The sequence below is a fragment of the Stylophora pistillata genome, chromosome 11 (assembly GCF_964205215.1).
Source record: "Stylophora pistillata chromosome 11, jaStyPist1.2, whole genome shotgun sequence".
Lineage (NCBI taxonomy): Eukaryota > Metazoa > Cnidaria > Anthozoa > Scleractinia > Pocilloporidae > Stylophora > Stylophora pistillata.
Window position 1 is genome coordinate 408,175 of NC_142529.1, and position 16,826 is coordinate 425,000.

General features: G+C 39.0%; 1 protein-coding gene and 1 pseudogene across 1 annotated transcript; both read right to left on the minus strand.

Annotated features, from left to right (window-relative positions):
• Positions 1-248: 248 nt before the first annotated feature.
• Positions 249-15,125, minus strand: LOC111329147 (bone morphogenetic protein 1). Its single transcript, XM_088739106.1, has 16 exons — positions 14,964-15,125; positions 14,082-14,324; positions 12,962-13,351; positions 11,929-12,279; positions 11,592-11,690; positions 11,178-11,281; positions 9,832-9,838; positions 6,700-6,942; positions 5,356-5,739; positions 3,966-4,316; positions 3,637-3,771; positions 3,241-3,328; positions 2,946-2,996; positions 1,860-2,036; positions 1,145-1,327; positions 249-368 (listed from the first exon to the last, which is right to left on the minus strand). Exons 1-16 carry the CDS (start codon positions 15,094-15,096, stop codon positions 359-361), a joined length of 2,949 nt encoding a protein of 982 aa, XP_088595232.1. The 5' UTR covers positions 15,097-15,125; the 3' UTR covers positions 249-358.
• An 84-nt stretch (positions 15,126-15,209) lies between these two features.
• Positions 15,210-16,826, minus strand: part of LOC148719579 (CUB and zona pellucida-like domain-containing protein 1) — a 4,813-nt pseudogene continuing 3,196 nt past the window's right edge.

Sequence of the window (16,826 nt, forward strand, 5' to 3'; positions counted from 1 at the left end):
GCTAATATTGGTTTCACAACATGAAAGCATGAATAGGAAATAAGGAAGAGCTTAAGGCGTTCCTGAACAACTTTTAAAATCATGTCAACTCCTTTTTCAATTATCAGCAATCTGTTCTACACCTATGATGTTTGTAAGAAATGTGCGACTGCCTTTCGGTCCTAGGGTCAGCTACTTTCAACCAACTTCTACATAGACTGACATCAGAGGCCAAATATGCGAATTTTCGCTTTTTATGTGTTTTATGAGTAAGACCAAGATTGAGTAATCCGAATAATATACTTTGATTTTGAAAACGCCTGATGTCGACAGAACCACAAAAAGCGTTCATTTTAATTTGATATTTGGGGTTAGATATTCAGATGGTGCTGAAAAAAAAAAAAAAAAAAAGAAAGAAAAAAAAGAAAAGTAAAAATTAATAATGAATAAAGAAATTAATGATTGGGTTGTGTTTAAGAACACAATTTGGAATAAAAGTAAAGATGAGTCGATTGTTATTTACAGAGCGAAGCTAATACCATTACTAAATTCACACACAAATTGGCTCGTTTTGGAAGGAAGAAGTACTTTCGGCTCTCAGATTACCAGAGAAAAGCAGTAGAAAGTCTATAGTATATTTAAATGATGCACAGTGTTAAAAATTGTCAATTCTTATCAAAGCTATATCCTCTCAGCTAATCTCAATACCCTCCTGTAGTTTATGAAAAAATGTTCGAACAGTTATCTGTATTGTTCATTAAGAACTGGATCATTAAATAATGCAGCTCTAGAGTTTTCATGAGGGTCTCAATGGCGGGAGTCACGTTGACGGTTGACAGTAAAAATATTGCGTTTTTGACTGTTGACAGTTAATATTTTGGCCATTTGACGGCTGACGGTTAACCTCATTGAGACCTTCTTTCATTGCTTTAGCCATTCTGGGTTATGAGCCAGAAAGTGGTTTTGCGCAGTTTAATATTCCATTTTTCCTTACAAAAAGCTTGGGAAGATTTATTTATCCTTTCGGGTGTTTAAATAAAACAATGAACTATTCTACTCCCGCTTGTTGGATATGAGATGATCATTGGCTATCTACCATCTCATATCAAATGCGCGCTCATGGAATAATTGTTAAATATATACGTCAAAATATCACACAACAAACCTGTCATAAATGTGGTTGTCCGCGACGATATGGACGGAGGCAGCGGTTTCATAAAGCGGGTTTTCATTTTCCTGTTCCACAGATGGCACCTCATTGCAGTCTTGTAGCTTTTTTACCTCAGTGTATAAGTGATCTGCTTCTGTAAACCTCGGCATGCTGTTGTTGGTCACAAACAAATTATTGCTAGGTAATTCACGAAAACAAACACTCTGAGTACGATCTCATGTCTATATTTGCGGAGGCTCTCAGTCTGAAAAGAGGAAGCAATGCTTAATTCTTACTTCAGAACTTTTATATCTTAACCAGAGGATGGAATCATTTAAAACTGTAGCATGAACGCTCCGTCCAAATCTGATTTACTCAAATGTGATTTACTTTGCAGGCAAATAGGCTTTAAAAATGTTCGGCAAGTTTGGATGCTCTCAGAAGAAAAAATAATTACTGAAGGACCGGTCAAAATCTATCTCGCTTGACGGGGTGGGGGGGGGAGGGAGGGTAACGATTGAGATTGGAGGTGTATTTTTAACCCTTTGTAATATTCTTACGCTCCCCCTCACTGGCAGTTAATGACATGTAGCTGGCAATTTTCTATTGTCCTCCTTTTATACCTTGTTGGTGACGACTGATCCTCCCTCCTTTAATTTCCCCCCTGAAAATCATGTGATCCTTAAAAAATACTCCACCTCCTGGTACCTAACCTCGAGTAAAATCTCACCTTTCGCAGGCCTGGGTAACCACGACGAGAGCGTCAGTCGATGTTGTAGGTTCATACAAGGGGTTTCTACTACAGAGTTGCCCACCAGGATCGACGTCGTGTTGGTTTTTAACTTCGGTGTACAACTCGATTTCCTCCGAAACATACGTTTCGTTTGTGTAAGCAACAGCCACGGTGCTTTAAAGTAAAACTAGTGAGTTACTGACATCGTGGATTTTAACAAAGTGAAAATCGTTATCGAAAAAATCTGACTTGCTTATCAAACTATGATGATGATGATGATGGGGACGATGTCAATCAATGTGGTTTTTAGTTTTGTTAGCGTGGAATGCCATACATTTATAGTTATCATGTAGCGAAACAAACCAGATTATAGAAATCACTCATCAATTGATTAATTCTGGTTAAAAAAAGGCTGAAAACTAGTACACAGCACTACTTATTCCGGATAATTTCACGAGGGATTCATGCACGCGTGTTAAAATATGGCAACCCTCCTTTAGGGCCAAGGTTACAAGAGAGATAACTAACATTTTACCATAATAGAGTAAGACGGTGATTTATCATAAATGAACAGCTTGTTACCTTCTCTTAAATACAGCCTAATTTAAATGTTATTCATGAATTTTAGGAAACGTGAATTAATTAAGAACCCGATGCATGTGATATCTCAGATGGTTGACCTTATGAAATAAGCAGTTGAATGTTCAATGTAAATGAATATGTGATTTTCCCTTATTAATAATAAATTAATTAATAATAATTAATAATTAATTTATAATAAGCAGTTGAATGTTCAATGTAAATGAATATGTGATTTTCCCTTATCATTCGGATTTTCAGCTATAACTTGGGTGAAGCTTCCCTTGACTTAAATTCCACGACCAGTTCTCTACGTTTCACGTGTTCCATTTCAGTTCAAGATTACGAAACAAGCAGTTGATTGTTGAAAATGTATGTGATTTTTAACTATCATTCGGAATTTTTAGCTAACATCGATGCTTTCCCTGACCTGAATTTCAGATCTCCCTTACCATTTAAAGAATAAACTGACAAAAGCCAAATGTTTGCGACATAACTTACTACCTTGTAGAGAAAGTAAGCTCTTTTGGCTCGGATTCTTTTTTCTTCCCCACCCTGTGACAATAACAACAAAGCAAGTAATCAAACAATTATACAAAAAAAGGTCATACCAATCGAAACATAAAATACAGTGAAACCGATTTTTGAAATAAACACCGAGACGTTAGTGAGAGTAGCGATTTCCAGCATACAAAGAGCTTCCTCTAATCCGATCTGCTTTGATGTTTCAGAAATCACTGACAACGCAAAATGAAATTTTTCGGCGGCACAAGACATGCCTCTCATCGTGAATACTTACCCTGTGATATAAAAGACGATAGTTAAACGCATACAGACAAGGAAGAAGGCCAACACTACAGGAGTTACCACGGCTACCACATTCAAGCCTGTGCAAGGTAGATCAGTATAACTATGTATGAGACTGTAAAATTAGCTACAGAGAAAGCTTTGTATTATTGGAACTTCTCATTTTAAACGGTTCATTTGTTTTCTTTCTTGTGTTACGATAACAGCTACTATTACGCCCGTATGATCACATTTATACTCGGTAATTGCGGTTTAGTTGTCGGTTGCAGATGAATAAATCACAAACCCTTAACAGCCTGATCCCTCGATCTATTGAGATATCTTTTTCTGCCATAACATAGGTATTAGTTAACCTGTGAAGATCAATCCGTCATCTTCGAGTATTTACCCTGTTTTTGTAGTTGCTCCCTTTTAGCTTCGATTCCACCTTTCTTCGATGATTTAACAGAAGTGGGTTTCGGCATTCCGTCTGATGTTATGTTTTTCGTGTGGAAACTGTGTGTTGTCTCTGATGTCTGGATAGCTAGGAGAGCAATCATAATCCGGTATTTAAAATTGTCTGTTCAATACGTCTCCCATCTACTGGTAACAACAAAACGACCTGCATGTTTATTCACCGTGGAGAAGAACGTATTCATACAGTCTTAGTTAAGGGAAATAGTGCAAGAAACTGAAATCACACGACAAACAATGTTCAGGGAATTAGGGAATACTTACTTCGAAAATTAACACCGTAGTAATTAACATTGAATCCATCGTACGAGCCTTTGCTATCTGATCTAAATATTACAAATAGTTGGTTAGACGAGGAAAATATGCCTCCCTCTGGGGGAGGATGAGCTCCGTAAAACACCCCCAATAACTCTCCTGTAGCATTCTCTCCATCATACACGTACAATTCGTCTGTGTCACTCTCGTGCTGCAAAGTAAAGTTTGTGAATATCAAGTGGATTTGTTGTGTCGTGTTGATTGTGATTCTCCAGGAGCAGTACTGTCCATCTGGATATGATCTTGGGTAGTTTGGAGAATGAAAAGTACCATTTATAGAGGCAAGAGTTTCGTTGCATCCTAAAATAAGATGAAATGGTGTTAGCAAGAATTAATTTAAAGCTGAGACGGTAAATACATATATCGTGTTTGAAAAAAGTACCATGCAATCCTCGCCTGGTAATTTATGTGCTATTCCCACTGGGAGCTTTCTCCGGAGAAGGCTCCTCTACCATTTTTAAAAGAATTGCGAAACACCTAAATCTCAAGCCCTTAGCCTTTCCCCGGATCTGACGGCAAAATCGGCTTTATTCCCTCTCGTCATGTCTACATGTATTTTTAAGTTAACATTTAAAATGAAAGATATCTTATTATAACATAACCAAAGTAAAGCGCGCGCTCTGATTGGTCAATTTAGCGTCCCCCATTTGCCCATGGGTGTACGCTGCTGACGTGAGCAAATGCAAAGACTATTTTTCCGCGCGCGCTTGTTTTTTCTGGTCGCGTAAGATTTGTTAAATAAAAGAGAACTCTTTAGCTACAATGTATCAATGTTATGTTATAAAACAAATGGTAAACACCACAGCGTACACTATTGAGTTATGGATGCACTTGGGAGGTTTGCTAAGCACTCAAGAAGCTAGAGTCGCTCGAGGCTATCGCCTCGAGCGACTCTTACGCTTCTTTCGTGCTTAGCAACCTCCCGCGTGCATCCATAACTCAATAGTGTACGCTGTGGTGTTTACCATTTGTTAATTATTACATGACTCGGGTAGTCAGAGGGCTAATAACTAAAATCAACCGATCAAAAGGCTCTATTGCCGGTCCAATATTCTCTAAGTATTGGACCGGGCACTGTCCCGAATCATGGTCCCGAAGGATACCGCACTTGTGTCCCTTTGAACTTCAGCCGTATAATAAATCTCTTATTAACCAAGCTTGCTCGGGACCGTACTCAAAGAATATCGGCCCTCGGTCTTTTTTGTACGGACCTCGCTGCGCTCGGTTCGTACTGTCAAGACCTCGGGCCGATATTCTCCCAGTACGGCCCTCGCGCTTGGTTAATGAGATATATTTATCGATGACCAAAACTGAATGATGTTTAAGTGTGACTGCCCACCACGGTAGTAACAGTAATAAATAGTTGGGTTCTTTATTCCAGCATTATAAGGGTACACCCCAGCTGTTCGATCCTTGTTGTTCGAGTCTTCAGTATGATAACGTATCCACTCCACACTTGCAACCGCCCACTTGACCATCTGACATTCTTTAGACGCATAGGCTAGCAGGAAGAATGGATCCTTAGCGGGAATGATGATAGGATCAGTTTTTTTTCCACTTTTCGCACAGCAAAAGTAAATCTCGGTGTTCATGCTATAGTTGCCAGTAGGAAGTACGCCGCTTTTATTATTGTTATTTTTGTCGTTTTCGTCATCCCACTTGATAAAACCTGAGTCTAGACCTGGCGGGCAACAGATTCCCTTTCTGTAGATACAATACTGCCCTGTAGAGATCATCACATTCATTTCAGTTACATTGAAAGTACTATGTACGCATCAGATTGTTCGTTTGCGATAGCATTTGGGCAAACTGCGTCTTAGACATCAGTTGCCTTTGACGTATACTATCAGTTGTACTAGTAGTAGAAGCTCAGAAGTAAATTCTATGGTATCTTAAATAAATCAACTAAAAGATAGAGTGCAGTTTATTTTATTTCTTGCTCTCAGTAATGTAAAAAAATCCAAATGTAAAAAAATCCTATTGCTGGAGATTTTAACATCTGGTAGAACTTTGATGTAAACCAACAAGTCTTCAAAGTCCCATTAGTGTGTGCTCTTATTAAGAAGGGTACTAGGTAAAGTGTGACACTCTGACCAAGGGCTGATCATCTCGAAACGTCAGCTTTAGAATCTCTTCGCAATGGAAAATTCGTGTTAGAAACTCAACCAATCATTATACATTAGACTTATTACGACAAGTCCGATTGGTCGAGAGCGTACAGTCACTACAAAGTACCATATGAATTTGATACGCTAACCCAACATCTGCAGTAGGTGTTGGGTTATCATGTCGCGTTCAAAGTCTACCTAGTTTCCAAGCCCCATGTACGTGTAGTATTCTCAAACTTTTGCCAAGTCAGAGAGCAGTGTCTTCTCTTGTAGATCGTTTAAAAATGTATAATAAAACAATTAATGAATTGGGTTTTCGCTTGATATCATGGATTATCAAACCTCGTGTCTGCGTTGTCTGCCTCAGCCATCGGCTTCGGCAGATACCTCAGACATTGGCATTGATAATTTATGAAACTATGCTCGACTCTGTCCAATGATTGCTTATATTATCTCGCATTAACTCCGGTCCACCGACTCAACACCACGGTTGCTTTGGAAACTCAACCCTTGTTATCTTGTAAGTGTGGTTGCACTGGTTGCACTGGTTGCAATGATAAAGATCACTTGCTTACCTGATGGCCAGTCTATTCTGTTGCTATCGTCAGCTGTGAAAGTTTTCATGCAGAAAGATCTTTTAATTCCACGACTTTCAACCACTGCATCAAGGTGAAACTGTGGTGATTTTGCGTTGGCCGAATTAGTATCCTCTGTGTCTTGATATCTCCATCCCTCCTTCCAGCCAAACCCCTCTGCTTTAGGACACCCAGATGCAGGTTTTGGTATCCCGTATGACCCGGATGGCCAAAGAACAGTTTCTGTTCAACAGGAATATATATTGTTCGCTGAGCCTACGGTAACATTCTACCAGACTTACTTTTAGCTTGAAACCGCGGTTTGTATCCGTTCACAATATCCGTTGTTTCGATGTAATATTTTAATTTTTCCCAAACTGTACCGGTATTTTCTAATGGCTGAGCAGTTGGTCGCTCTGTCACTTTGGTGCTCTCGTTGAATCCTTAAAGATACAAAACTTTGGTCAACTTGCTCTACTCTTGGAGCACATTCAAAGTTCGAAGATTGTCTCCTTCCAAAACAAAGAAATGTAATTCTTGCACCCCAAACAATGCCGCTAATCTCGTGTCATGTAAACAAAGCTTACCAGTTTTAGTTTGTACAGCTTTGGAATTCAGATACCCTTTTTAGATAGGGAGATAAGCAGATACTGACTTTTTTTCGATATTTACTCGCCAGTTACTGATTACGCCTCCTAGTAAGAAGTAAATGAACGGTTTCCTGACGAGCACTTCAAGTTTGCGTACGCCAGGATGTTGATTCTTAACCGTCGTAAGACGAAGCGGAAGTCTCTGTAGAGTCATGTTCTATTTAATCGCAACAACAATATTCGTTTGCACGTTCACAACACCTTCATCGACTGTCTGTTAAAAGCAGTTCAAAGTTATTTTTCCTAACTGTGACAAATAAGATAAACTACTCAAACGCTACAGACCGAGGTCAGTAGCTGCGCTTACATTTCTCGCGTCTTATTGCGAAGTGACATGTTTGAACCATTATGAAAATTTTACATCCTATCTTTTCGATACTCCCTAAAAAAGAAATAATTTGAATATATCAACAAAGTTGAAATGGTAAATTGGCCACCGTTACGATTATAAAAGCTGACGTTTCGAGCGTTAGCCCTTCGTCGGAGCGAATATATCAACTTTGTTGATATATTCAAATTATTTCCTTACCCCCCACCGACGCAGCCCCAAACAGTTTCTTTAGAAACTATCAGCCTTTATCCCTAAAAAAGACTTACCTGAAATCCTAAGGCCATAGAAAAATATTATCAATCTTAGAATTCGCCAGCACAACATTTCCAAGGCTCTAAAATTTGTAGAATACATCAAAAGAAAGGAAGTGGATTAATTAAATGATCGACGGTCACGCAAGTTAAGTTAAAATCTGAATGTCGGTGATGTAATTGCGGTACGTTTCATGCACCCCATCATTTGTATCCGGCAACAATGGAAAGGTTCAAGACCTGGGCTCGGTCACCAAGTAAAATTAGAACATAGCTAGCAGAGTCGCGCAATCAAATTCATTATACGTAAGCGTGCTCAAAATCCCGATAGTGCACGCTGATAGCGTCAGCAAATCCGACTTCGCCAGAAATTTTTTTTTTCGAGCGAGCGGCCATTGTTAGCGCGGGGAAATATAATATATTTCGCGACAATAATGGATACAAACAGAAACTCGGCCTATTAGTCCGAAAACGAAGACAATGTTTCGACCGTTTCCCTTGGGCTAGAGTTCTTAAATGAGGCAGAAAAAGAGAAAAACAAAGGAAAAGGAGACCCGGCATCAGCGCCATCACAATTTGGTTCAACTGATATTGTTGTCCCGGCGTTTTTCGCGTCGGATTTTGATGCACAATTCCACCGGCTATGTTCTAAAACAATTGGTTCATGCTTTCAGCTGTGCACTATCGAGTTATGGAGCACGTGAGAAGTTTGGAGAGCACCCAAGAAGCTAGAGTTGCCCTCGGCTATCCCCTCGGGGAACTCTTACGCTTCTTTCGTGCTCTCAAACTTCCCGCGTGCTCCATAACTCGATAGCGCACGCTAAAGCATGAACCAATTGTTAATTATAACATAACCAAAGTAAAGCGCGCGCTCTGATTGGTCAATTTAGCGTCCCCCATTTGCCCATGGGTGTACGCTGCTGGCGTGAGCAAATGCAAAGACTATTTTTCCGCGCGCGCTTGTTTTTTTCTGGTCGCGTAAGATTTGTTAAATAAAAGGGAACTCTTTAGCTACAATGTATCAATGTTACGTTATAAAACAAATGGTAAACACCACAGCGTACACTATTGAGTTATGGATGCACGCGGGAGGTTGCTAAGCACGAAAGAAGCGTAAGAGTCGCTCGAGGCGATAGCCGAGAGCGACTCTAGCTTCTTCAGGTCTTGAACCTTTCCATTGTTGCCGGATACAAATGATGGGGTGCATGAAACGTACCGCAATTACATCACCGACATTCACGACAGAAGCGTAAGAGTCGCTCGAGGCGATAGCCTCGAGCGACTCTAGCTTCTTGAGTGCTTAGCAAACCTCCCAAGTGCATCCATAACTCAATAGTGTACGCTGTGGTGTTTACCGTTTGTTAAAGAAATTGGTTCAAGGAATAACCATTACGAACCTTGATCGTTTGGGCTATTATTTTGGGCTCAGGTTATGTTGTTATTATAGCGCTGGTTTTTTTTACGTCAAGAGTTCGTCTTTTCTGCTTTTAGTTTGTGTATTTTTTTTTCCCATGTACAGTCGTGAGGCATGCACGAGTATAATAGTCACTGAAAACCAGGACGAACATGGTCCTTCACAACTGATATTTAGGGAAGGATTTTGCAGTAAAGTAAGAGTAGTTTAAGTCAGGATTACTTCAAACTGGGCTAATAGTTCCAATAGGAAAGTCAAAATACGGCAATAATACAAAATAACGGCCACTTAGAACCACACTTGTCCTTCTCTATTTTATTACCTATTTCGTTAATAATATAAAAATACTAACATTACAACACTTTAACAACTTGAAATGATTTCCTGTGCATACTTTTCAGAATTAGCTGAGTGACACAATGAGTCTGTGCACAAGATAAAAGGTCGAGTTGGGGGAAGGGAAGAGGGTAAACTTTGGATTTTTACCATTCATCTGACACCAAAAATACAATCAACTACAGGATTGCAGGTTGTCAATCAATATCAAATGTTTGAGTTAATTTAATTGTCTTTAAAAAATATCGCAGCTTATTAAGGTGCCACTGTAGATAAACATTTCTATGTTTCCTGAATAAAATATCGGATTCCCCCTTCTATCAAAAATTCCTGGATCCACCCCTGGTGCATGTTTTTCCTCTTTTCACTCCGACGAAGGGCTAACGCTCGAAACGTCAGCTTTTGTAATCGTTACGGTGGCCAATTTACCACTTCGACTTTGTTGATATATCCAAATTATTTCGTTACCCCCACCGACGCAGCCCCAAACAGTTTCTTTAGAAACTATCAGCCTTTATTCATATGTTTTTGTAAGCCTGCTGGGTGATAAGTCCACCTGCACGAAAGGCTAATGAGGTGTGCTTTACGTAGTCGTTGTACGTTTGTACCACGAATTAAAACCTTACTTGATCTTATTTGATCTATCGTCTTTAAGCGGTTCAGTTGTGCTTCAAAATCTGCTCTACATTACACTAAATAGTTTTCGTTCCTTTCTTTTTTTGTAAAATTATTGGCTTCCATCTTGAAATTCTGATCTATAATCCCAAATCAAACAGGACGGCTCAGGGTTAAGGCTAGTGATAGGATCTCGAGCTCATGTAGCAAGCTCTCCCCTCCCTTAACTAGACCAAATAGACTGCTGACTAAATCTATCTTTGAAATAATGCTCGAGATCGCGCGTAATATCTTTTATAAGTTATCAACCGGAGTTCTTTTAAAGTAAGTTTTGTACCAACTGCAGAACTGCTCGCTAGTTTGATTGAAAGAGGCAGCCAAAATAATTCACCTCATCACGTCTTATTCTTCATCAGGTTGAGCTGGGAAAATTAAAAAGAAAAGATTATTATTGATTTTGTTAAGAAATAACTTAACATCATAGTTATAAAACTTTCAAAGTTTAACTACAAAGCTCACTATATATAACGAATCCATATCATTTTATTTGCTACTCATTCCTGCAACGGTATTGTTTCCCTTTGATACCGCGAAACAGAAACTTGAAGATTGTCCACCCAAGGATGACTTAAATTGAAGATAAATGTTAATGACTTGAGGTAAATGTGATGCACTTAATGAAAAAAAGTTGTCTAAGTTCTTTTCTAAGAAGGAACTTTAATCTCCATTACATGATCAGAGCTTACTTCAGGGAAGATGAAGATCAAAGATGACAAACCCTTATTATGAGGGTTGTTGTATACACTCTGAATGTGATAACGTCATTCAAATTGAATTTTCGCCTTGCCTCATGATCTAGATGATCGATCCGTGAGTTAAACAGAATGCTGTAACCTCTTGCGGTAAAACACCACTCCAACGAACACGAATGCTAAAAGGGCGATCAGCACCAATGGAACGACCACATATACCACAGTCACACCTACTAAGAGTTAATCAGTCACATACACAAGTGAGCCAAATGTAATGATGTAGAAGAAACTAAAACTTCTACATTGGAATAAAAATGTGTTAAATATACTTAAAAGCTTGTTCTTAGTTTCCCTTGAGTGGTTCAGCTTTAAGCGATAGTTCAATACAGGTGAAATACATAGTAAGGGGTGACCACGACCGCTAAATAGAGACGATCTTTACTAGAGGTGAAAATTACAAAGTTTAAGGGGATTTAATTTTGGACGTTTGACAATTGACCGCTCATTGTATTCTGAGAAGAGGAACCACAATCATCTTGTTACCTCTTTCTTCAGGTTCACCCTTCCCTCTACTATTCGGATCATCTGCTCTAGATGAAGGAATCTCACTTGGTGTCGTCCTGTCTGGTGATCTTGTTGACGCTTTTTGAAGATGAAGATTTTAATTCATTCGTTAAATGACTTGCTTTATCTAATTTAATCTTTGAGCTTATTCAATGTATGACTGTATTGGTATAATTATAGCTAATACCTCCTTTATTTAATATCTACACATTCCTCAGAAATTTACTTGAACCGTTGGACCCTGCTTCCTGCTTTACCAAATCTCTACTATACATAAATTCTAGGAACAGATGAAAAGACAAGAAACAATACTTACCTGAAATATTGACACCAAAGTAAGATGCTTTAAAGCCAGTGAAAGAGTTATCTTTGTCTGACTTGAATACTATAAACATGTAGTTAGATGAAGAGTATATTCCTTTTTCTGGGGGAGGGTGACCTCCGTAAAAGACTCCTAACACCACGCCTTTAGAATCAGATCCATCATAAACGTATAGTTCGTCTGTGCCAATCTCGTGTTGCAGTCTAAATTCAGTAAAAACCAATACGATCTGTCGCGTTGTGTTAACTGTGATCGTCCACGAGCAGTGTTGACCATTCGGGTACTTTCCTGGATAATTCGGAGAGTGGAAACTACCATTGGCTGTTGTTAGTGTTCTATTACATCCTGAGGAAAGATATATGTCATGTACATAATTTGATATACCCATAATTTCATAGGATAATTTGGTTTTATTAGCTAAGTTGATCGTATGTAAATTGGTCACTGTAAAGAGTTTCTAAAGCTGACGTTTCGGGCGTTAGCCCTTCCTAAAGCGAATGACGACCAACAACTTTAGAAACTTAGTCACTTTATGCACATAATTTCATACGTATGTGCAAATTTAACTTCAACCGGTGTTATGCATATACAAGTATTTATTAAATTGAAGTTGAATCTTTTGTTGATGATGATGACGAAGAAAATGATCATGGGGATGGTCTTAACGAAGCACCTGCACTAGTTTTGAACGTCAGTTCACTTGATCACTCTGTGTCAGGTGTCAAAATATTACTGTTGCCACTGTATACTTGGGCATAGTCAAAAAATGAAGCCGAAGAGGCCACTGGAAAGTATTGCGACTTTTGGTTGGTGAGGCCTTTAGCAACTGCTGAGACCTTTCGGATCACAGTATCCGGCCCCTGCTTTCAGACCAAATGCCACATTCAACGATGGATTTTTTTTTTATCAATTTCAGAAGACGGAAGTTTACTCGTGCTGACAGCAAATACTTACGATCACGAGCCCTAATTCATTTATGCATATAACCTCATAAAATTATGAAACGTGCAAGTAACTTTACACTTGCCAGTGTAGTAACAGTAATATATCTTTTGATGCTGTTCACGTTCACGGGCATCATAAGGGAATCCGCCGCCCCTTCCATCCATGTTGTTGTTGTTTTGAGTATCATAATAAATCCACTCTGCTCTTGCTATCGCCCATTTGACCATCTGACAGTTGTCTGATTTGTAAGCCAGCAGGAAAAATGGAGAATCAGAGGGAAGGAGAATAGGAGTATCTTTTTCCCCGTCGCTTCTGCAGCAAAACTCGATTCTTGTGTTCTCGTTGTACGTTCCATCAGGAAGTGTTCCACTACGTTTATTCTTATTTTTGTTACTGTCGTCATCATCCCAGTAAACATAGCCTTCCTTGAAATTTGCTGGGCAGGTTCCCTTTTTGTAGATACAATATCGTCCTGTAGGGATGAATGACAACCAGATATTGGTTTTATGTTTGAAGACCAACATCATGTCGTAGACTATGTACATTAACTGACCTCCCTTTTTGTGTCCCTCTTTTTTATAGCTGTAAATTTCTTATTGCTGGCCGTCGCGAGCACGTCTGATCGAATTTCAGGTTTTTATTTCTAGTGTTAGTTTGGGCTTTACAAATATGACGTCAACAATTTGGATTATCCTTCTGAACCTATTTTCTTTTGTAGGCGAACATCCAATAGTAGCGGTAATGGAAAAACCCTGTATATTATACAACACATTCAAAAATCAGTAAAACGAATGGAAATATGACATGATTAAGACCTTCTCTTAACGGCCTAGTTTTCTGGGGCCATACCTCAAAACAAATTTAAAGAAAACCCTTATTCTTCAAAAGCAGGCTCTTCGTCTAATCTACCTAACTAATTTGTAAAGAGCACGCTACCCCGCCGTTTCTAAATACGCAGTATCCTCTCGGCGGATCTGTGTTAGAATCAGGAAGGTTAGATAAATGAATATCGCACTTTGTAAGCTTTGGAACGAGTTGCAGATAAAGTTTTCTTATCTTTGCATTCTTTTCGTCCTTGCAAGTCAAAGACAAGTGGGGTTATTCATAGCATTGAACAGAGAGAAGTGTATTGTGCCAGCAAGTTAGATCTATAGAATCTCAGTAAGACCTCCTCAGGCAAGGAAATGACTCTTCGACATTACCTTGTGGCCAATTTGGTCTGTTATGGTCGTCAATCGTGGATGTTTTTATACAGAATGATCTTTGGACTTTGCTTTCATCTACCTTTGCATCGAGGTGGAAGTCATGGGATCTGGAATTGTTTGAGGATACACCATTTGTGTCGTGAGCCCGCCATCCTTTCTCCCACTGAAAGCCAGTAGTCAGAGGACAACCAGACACAGGTTTGGGTATTCCATATGATCCAGCAGGCCACAAAACAGATTCTAAAGATAAATTAATTGTTAATAAAACTTGACAACTCGATTTGAGATGCCACCCTGAAACGCAGGTTCACCCTTGGTAACTATCCAATTTTTATTTCCGAATTCTTTTACGTCTGACATCCGCTTCTTCCGCTCCTTCAAATATTTTGAACCTTTGATCACCTGAGTGGTAAACGGAGTATTATGAATAACGTTACATCATAACTCATTGAATAACAGGATTTCACGTAACATGAAAAAGGCACAGCGAATGCTTAAACGTTTCACCTATCTCAGCATTTCGTTTTGGCTGTGCGAGAGTAAAAAAGGCAATTTCATGGCTGCGTTAATACTGTAATCCTAATGAAACTATGTAATACCTACACTCAAATTACATTGTCGTAAGGTCTATTCGGGAATGGTGACTATCTATTTCAGCCGAATGTTACCTTCTCTAGTGGGTAACTGGGAAGGAATTAGAGATTTACGCTTTTACATTCTTATATCGAGTAAACCTGTCGGACTAAAAAAGAGAACAAAATTCTTGAAACACAAACTGGTAATCGTTTAAAAAGTATGTCTAAGTACCACTCCAAGCGACATATTCATTGCATACTTACACTTTTAATGTCGCAGCGAAATCTCTCAAACGGGACTCACCTGACATACATAAGGTACTGGCAAAGACCGTTACTCTTAAAATTCTCCTCCACAGCATTTTAATATCACTAAGATCTCTAAATATCTCAAATGTGTCGAACCATATGATCTTTACTCTATTTCGAATCCTCATAAAGCGTGACTTGATACAGATACAAAGATATATATAAACAAACGTTTATCACTCAATAGTTGTCACGCAAATTTTGTAATACGTCGAACTCTAAGCCTACGACTGCGTAACGGTCACAGGATCTTACTCACTTCTTTCTCAGTCTTCATTATATTAAAGTTCTTCATCTGCGTATCATCCCCACTGATGTGTTTCTTCTTTGTGTTTTGGGGGATACTGTATGATTTAACACCAAATTTTCAGACCTGAAAAAGTAAGATATGTATGTCCGACATTGCAGAATATCAAACCTTACATATTGGGAGAGAAAGGGTAAATAAAGGCGATCTAGAAGTACACTTGTATATTACTTGATTGGGTAAAGTACACAGTTTGCAATTGAGACAAAATCCGAGTTCCATTCATAGTGATACATATCGTAATTTTTGATCAGATAGTTGCAGAATAACTTAGTATGTTTTTCTCTTGCAAAAAATCAGACCTGCTCCCAGTTGGCTTGTTAGCTCAATTGGTAGAGCGCTGCACTAGTATCGCAGAGGTCAGTGGTTCGAATCCCGTACAGGCCTGACTTTTTTCAGGTCTGGTTTTCGCTATTGAAGAGAGAAAAAGCATCATGTCAAATAGTACCCCCATCCCTACGAAATTGAAAAAAGGAGAATCGTTCAGGTCGTGGAAACAATGAGGATGCTCAAAGGTGATCATTAAGTAGTAGTCACTTTTTAATGATGCAGCTATGTAGGCATATCCCTAAACTGTTCATCCTTACAAAACGAAAATAAATACATCATCCCTTTTACGATGACAAAGTTAAAAGATTTGGAAATAATTATCCATAAGAAGGTTTGTCCAAAATTCACCTCTTTCCATTATATATATCATAGATGTTTCTTTCTATGTTCAGTGCAGTCCAGTACAACTTTCCTTGGAGTGCTGGTTCCTGTTAAAAGCATCTTCGTTTAAATTATCTTTAAGTTATCCTTTAAACAACGTCGTTGTCTTTCGGAACGTCCACCGATAGTAGTCCGGTAAATGGTGGTGCACAGTCTTTCGACTGGTCCGGAGACGTCATTCTTTATGACCTCTTTTGAAACGGTGTAGTTTTTCTAACCATGCCATTTTCAGGATCATGTTGTTAGCTGGTAAATTTTTGTTACAATTGACTCAGTTATACAACTGCTGTACAACATGATAAAATTACTTACGGGCGAGCTTACAGATAACTTCACGCTCATCCGAGAAGACCAGAGTCTAACCATTTGCAGATGTCATAGCAAAGGTAGCACCGTTCCCCCCAGTTATTTTAAGATCCTGAGTGTTGGTCTGGTTTGCGGCACGCACGGCAGTCCGGCGCTCTACAACATGAGCTAACCATGTGGTGGTTTGGGTCCGGACATCATCAATTGAGCATACCTCCTCCCTCCTACTCCAAAATCAAACTTATATTATAACCGTAAGTACGATAAAATTTTCAGTTACAAAACTACATCAGTACTACAGGAATGATTTTCCTATGTTGTAAATGTTCGCTATTTCAATAAGGTCACAAAAAGATTCTGACTGATACCATACTCCAAAGCAATCGCCTCCCGGTTAGCTCAATGGATAGAGCGCTGGACTGTTGTGTGGGAGGTCGAGGGTTCGAGCCCCGGCCGGACCAACACTCAGGGTCCTAAAATGATTGAGAAGAATTTGCTACCTTTCTATAACATCAAGAAATGGTTAGATATTCT

Coding starts and splice junctions, on each gene's coding strand:
- LOC111329147 (XM_088739106.1), bottom strand. CDS start 15,096: ATGAGGATTCGAAATAGAGTAAAGATCATATGGTTCGACACATTTGAG. Junction 13,352..14,081: donor CAGACCAAATTGGCCACAAG/GTAATGTCGAAG, acceptor TCATCCCTACAG/GACGATATTGTATCTACAAA. Junction 5,740..6,699: donor CAGAATAGACTGGCCATCAG/GTAAGCAAGTGA, acceptor TGATCTCTACAG/GGCAGTATTGTATCTACAGA.